Source organism: Puccinia triticina, chromosome 5A, assembly GCF_026914185.1.
Source record: "Puccinia triticina chromosome 5A, complete sequence".
NCBI lineage: Eukaryota > Fungi > Basidiomycota > Pucciniomycetes > Pucciniales > Pucciniaceae > Puccinia > Puccinia triticina.
The window spans coordinates 814,154-820,092 of record NC_070562.1 but is presented as its reverse complement, the minus strand read 5'-3'; the positions used below and the strand labels follow the sequence as shown (position 1 = coordinate 820,092).

Here is a 5,939-nt window from a genome sequence, read left to right as displayed (position 1 = left end):
GGCTTTCCTGGAGTTTGGACCTGGAACGCTTCCTGGATCAATTTTGAAGCCCCCTAATGTAAATTTGATTCAAAAAGTTGGCCAAAAGCCACAAATTTCCTGAAGCTCTCATGCCAAAAAAAGCCGATAACTCATAAGCCTCCCATTGGGAATGGGAGATGCTTTGCATCGGGGTGCTCCGCACCCCCAGTCCCGGGAGGCTTAGTTAAGTCAGCATCCGCCCAGCATCAAAGGAAACAAACAATGGTGTTGTTGACCGACCTGCCAGCCGAACTTCTCGAGAAAATACTCGAGCAAGTCGTCCACCTCCACCAGGCCGACCAACACCACCCACATCGCTGCCTCGAGTATTGCCCCATCTGCGAATCCGGTGAGGGAAGCCAGGATATCCGTCTCAAGGCAAGAGCTAACCTGGAATCCAAACAGAAATATCACTCTACCTTCACGCTGCCTAGTCCTACCTACATGACGCCCAGAGCTACTACCGTAAGCTTTGTCTCTCCTCCAAAAATCAAAATCTCGAGGGGGAAGCATACTGATGCACACACAGGAGCTTGAGACCTCCTAGCCAGAGGGTGAGCAGCCATCTTCTTTCCTACTCAAGAATCTGACATAACCGTCTCGCGCGCAGCTCTGCCATCCAATCCACTACTACCACTCTGCTTGGTCAACCGCACCTTTGGAAAATGTGCCCAGCAGGCGCTCTTCACACATGTCACCTTACTCAATCAGTGGCAGGCCCATCTATTCTGCCAGACACTCACTAGCCCATCCCTCACTCAGAACGCTTTATCATCTCCGATAGACGACCAACATCCGCCGGCCAGCCTTGCTCACCAGGTTCGCTCGCTTCAGTTCAAATTCATTGGTCCGTGTTCGATGGGAAGGGGCGGCGGCTCTCTGATCTGCGAGATCATCCGCAGCTGTCCGGTACTTGAAAACATCACCATGGCCACCTCGCTCTTGACTCGCTGTCAAGAGCCCCTCCTGGACGCCCTTGCCAGTCGACCGTTCATTGAGAAGGTTGTGTACGTTCAATGGCTGCTCCCAAGCATTGTCTGCCGCTCGATCCCCAGAGCCCCCCCCCCCCTTTTCCCAACTCCAAAGGGCATTCCCCCCCTGGCATTGCCCAGGGGCCTGTTGTTCCCCAGTTCCGTCCCGTCGTCCAGCTTGCCTGTTGGTTATACGGATTATGGCCGACCATTGGGCCGGCCCTTTGCAGCCGCGCAGCCGACAAGGCTTGTCAACACGGGTAGCACCCTGTCGCGCGATTTCGCCGCCCCTCAAATCGCCATTTATGCGACCCCCAACGGGTCGACCATGGGACAGAGGCATCCCATGGCCGAACCGGAGTGGCGACCCAAGGCCGCCCTTTTGGAGTGCGGCGACCTTGGGGCGACCCACTTGGGAGGCCCCTGGGACCTCCCTGACGGTCCCGAGGTCGTCTTTGGGGGCGCCTGTGGGGCGGTGTTCCTAGGGTAGACCCAGGGTTGCCGCCTGATGGCTGGGTCACGGGGGCGCCCCACTGATGGTTTCTGGGGCGACTCAACCGCCCCGCGGTGTACACACAAAAGTGTTTGACCGCGCGCGTATCGGCCGTGCAGCCTCAGCCGTCAGGAGGATACGGAAGCGGTTCTTCAACTGCCCAAATGTACGCTCCACGGGCGGGGGGGGGGGGGGCGGAACAGGCGGTGTTGGCCAGGAATTTGGAATTCCTGTTGTGTGGCCCGCAGGTTTATAATTGTAAATAATTATTGAGGCTTTTTTGAAACATATTTGGGCCTGTATTTGCCACAGAAAGTTAAGAGATTTTGATTTGAATCAAGTTTGGAATATATTACAATAAAACTTTGATAACTGTTTATAATGGGGTGGGAGAATTTTACATGGTACTGCTTTACAGTGACACAAGCATGTAAAGCCCTCCCCATGTAAAAGTTGTGAAATTCCCCCCCAAATGTAATTTTACAGTGACTTGCCTCAAAACCACAGCACGTAAAGTCTGAGAATGTAAAGGGCATACTGTAAAAACACCTCTGAGCATCCACATCCGTTAGTTTCACATCCTGTCTGCTCACAACCATGTTCCCAGAGGGTGTAAATCCCCAGACTTGTCCCGATACATGCAATTTTCCAACCTCTTGGGGAATACACATGATAGGCTCTAAAGATCGCCATGTGGACCCGGGTACCCGGGGCGTGTCCGGGTACCTGCACTGTTTTTCTCAGATTTTAGACACCCGTACCCGTACACGGCACCCGTGGGCGGGTACCGGCGGTACTTTTCGCGGGTACCGCGGGTACTTTTTTGCTTTTTTTGATCCAAAACATTTAATTTTCATGTATAACTATTGGAGACCATTGCAGACTATTTATGTTGTAGATACTACCATTTACCTTTGTTTTGTACTGTATATATATTCTTGAAAACATGATAAGAAAAAAAAGGAGGTGAAATAAGACTTCCACCTCATTGCCACCGCTCACAGTTTAATTTCTTTTTCTTTTTTTCTCTTCCTTAACCCCCTCCTTCCATTTCTTGATGAGACCAGGCTCGATCAAGTTGTTTTTTGAATAGAATGCCACGGACATACCCCTACTGAGGGAGATTGAGTTGAGACGGTGTCGTTTTTGCAATACATAATTGCGGCCAAAAGAAAAAGCACGCTCCACATCCACTGAAGCGGCTAGATCAACAAGGCATGTCAGCATTCCAATGATTGTTCCTTAGTAAAGTGAGAGAAATAAATCACCTGGGCAGCTTAAGACATCGAGGGCCATTTGAAGAAGGCCACCGTGTGTATTACCGGCACGTTTCTGCTGTATCAACCACTCCAGCGCGTCAATTGGAGATCCGTCGTCCAAAATAAGACCCGAAGCTAGCCAGGAATCAAGCGGATCGTTTGTAGATTGGCCTCGGGCCGCCAGCGCAGCCCCCAACTGAGCGATGTTTCCAGTCTTTGGCTGGAAGGAAATTTGGTTAGTGAGGCCACACAAAGGTTTAAAAATAAACAAATTAAATCACACCTTTGTTCCTTTGGGTGGGTGAGCCGATGGTACATTTGGCGGAGGCTTGTAATAACTGTTGAACATATCTCGGGTGAGTCTAAGAGCTTCGGTGATCCATTCGTCCTCCCATGCCGCGATCTTGAAGTACTCATCTTTGAAAGATGGGTGAAGGACTAACCCATGAAATACAGTTAGTTGTCATGAATTAAGAAAAGTTAGAAAAGGATTCCTTGTAAGCTTACCCATGGCGATTCTAAACAAGGGAGAACAGTCAGTTAGTGTATAGTATTTGTTGGTCAGCTGCAGGCCAACTCGGCAAGCATTTCTGAGTGCAGGCGGGTAATTGTTGTCGCAGCCTTTGATGGCACTGGAAAGGAGGTCAGTAACCTCGTCAATGAAAACAATGATATGGGTTAATCGGGCCGATCCAGGTGTGGATACTTGAAGTGTTTGTTCATAGAACACCTGGAGTATTGACACCAAGTGCTTTGCTAGCTGAATATCGACGGAGTTGATGTGGTATTTTCGATCCAAGCCGTATTTCTTGTCTTTTTGCCAAGCAAGACTGCCGCAAACCGCACGTTCAGTGTTGAGAATTTGGATGATCGGAGGAGAAGAAACCTACATAGCTTTCTCACATCTGACAATGCTCACCAACTGCATATATGTTGAGTTCCACCTTGTGCGAACGTCTTGCACAATGCTATGGGGCTTTGCACATTCCATCTCTCTGCAGAGCTCGACAAACTCCATCTTCGAGTTCGGGGATTTGCGGAGTTTGCAAGCGACCGCGCGAAACTTGAGACACCAAAAGAAAGATCAGATCAAGAGACAAACCAGTTTGATGGTCGTCAAGGTCAAATTACTCACCTTTGCCAGGGTTTTTTTGCATGATGACGAAGTGTACAGATCGGCATCTTCGTCCTCGTCACTCAAGTCGTGAATGTCTTGAAGGCTGAGCTCTGGCTGGAGGTCATCTGAACCTTCAGCATCATATCTGTCCGTAAAGTCTTGGTCATCTCCATCAGGGGAAACATCGCACACATCGTTCTCATATCTAGGCCAACATTTTGTGGATTAATTGATGATCCAACGAGGGTAGATCATATCTATGACTCACCTGCGGATCTGATCCTCAGCATCTTCCAAGTCGGAATCATCTGATGAGGCTGAAGATTCGTCATCATCTTCAGTTTCAGTTGCAGTTGATCGTTTTTTATTAACAGTGCCGAATGGTCGCAAGATCGACTGGGCAATCAGGTTGAGGATGTGTGCATAGCACCTAATCCAATGCTGATCGCCCTTAAAACGAGCCCACTTGAAGTTTTTCATCTCGGAAACCATTGCCGCGTTGTTGGAGGCATTGTCAGTGACAATGCCACAAATCTGGAATAAATAATGAACAATCTTCAGTGTTTAACATATCAGAAAGTAAACGAAAGACCCACCTTGTCCTGAATGCCAAACTTCTCAACAACTGCTCGGACGGTGTCGGCTAGATATTCTCCGGTATGACTTTTAGCGAGTTGAATAAAATCCAGAGGCACGGCCTCAAGATTGAGAACTCCGGTGTTGAGCTCAACCAATCGATAAAGGACGACACCAAGGATATTGAATCCATTTGGTGACTGCCATGCGTCAGCCCCGAGATACATCGATCCAGTGTGTTTCTTTAACTCGTCCCGGTAGCTATCTTGAACGGCGGTGTAGAGGATGTGTATCATTCGGGAGATTACCTTATCGGAAGGAAGGTGTTTGATAACCGTGGGATGGAGAATCCTCTTGAGGGACTCGTCGGCCAATGCCGAAAATGGGCGGGTGGCTTTGGCGCACCAGATGGCACACAGCTGTGTTACCTACACAAGTGGGGATTGAGAGAGAGATTAATAATTATCAAAAAAAAGTCAAAGAGATCGTTACTTACCTCTTGGGGATCAATATCTCCTGTTCCACTCACTCCTAAACATGCCAGCTTGCGGTTGGAAGTCGAATCGCGTTCTTTGACCAGACATGCCGCTGCATGTTTTAAGAGGTTGCTGCAGGAAGAGTCACTTGTCGGCCGGTTGATTCTGGTCCCACATCTGATTGAAAAAAGAATCAGCAAGTCAAAGGCAGAGAAAAATCATAACCAAACGGGAAGCTTACATCTTGCACGGGTAGGCGATCATCCGACGCCCCTTTCTTCAGCAGGAAGTGTTTCTTCTTCCATAAACGGCAGGGGCTTGTTGACCTTAAAGCTTGGAAGCTTGTTAGGTCCTGAGGGCGTGACAGTGCCGCTGAGAGGGGGGCATTCTGGGAAGGTGGTTTCATCAAAGTGCACGTGCTTGGCGGTAACGATCTTCTTGTATTCGAGTCAATAGAGTCTGTATGAGGAGAAGTCATTCTTGTAGCCTAGTAGAATCCCCTCCCATGAGATGGACCAGAATTTGGTGTCCCTCTTTGGCTTCGGTTTGACAATCCACGCCCTGCAGCCGAAGGGCCGGAAGAAGTTGATGTTTGGCTTCAGCTTGAACATCAGCTCGATAGGTGATACCTTTGACTTTCCTAGGGAGGGGAGGCAGTTGGTTGTTGAGGTAGCCGCTTGGACAGCGTCTGCCCACCATTCCGAGGCTACGTTCGCTTGCATCATCAAGCATCTCGTCATGTTGATTATTGTGCGGCAACACTGGGTCGCTACGCTAACCATAGCGGTTAGCGTAGCGTAGCGCAGCGCGAATGCGCTATTTTTTAGCGTAGCGTTAGCGCAATTGCACGCATATGCGCTAACGCTATGCGCACGCGGTGCGCAGCTATTTTAGCTGATAGCGTAGCGTTAGCGCAGATGCGCGCAATTGCGCTAACGCTACGCATGCAGGGCGCAAAAGAGCGCGCGCTACGCTGCGCTACAGCGCCTTTAGCGGGAAAAAAGGGCTTTTTTTCCGCTAAAAGCG

The 5,939-nt window shown here is 49.6% G+C and overlaps 1 protein-coding gene across 1 annotated transcript; it reads left to right on the top strand.

The window, feature by feature from the left end:
• Window positions 1–243: 243 nt before the first annotated feature.
• On the top strand, window positions 244–4,070 carry PtA15_5A78 (uncharacterized protein; the record flags this gene model as incomplete). Its single annotated transcript, XM_053169588.1, has 4 exons — window positions 244–486; window positions 569–575; window positions 632–1,028; window positions 4,019–4,070. The coding sequence occupies 4 exons, from the start codon at window positions 244–246 to the stop codon at window positions 4,068–4,070; spliced, it is 699 nt and encodes a 232-aa protein (XP_053020063.1).
• Window positions 4,071–5,939: the final 1,869 nt, after the last annotated feature.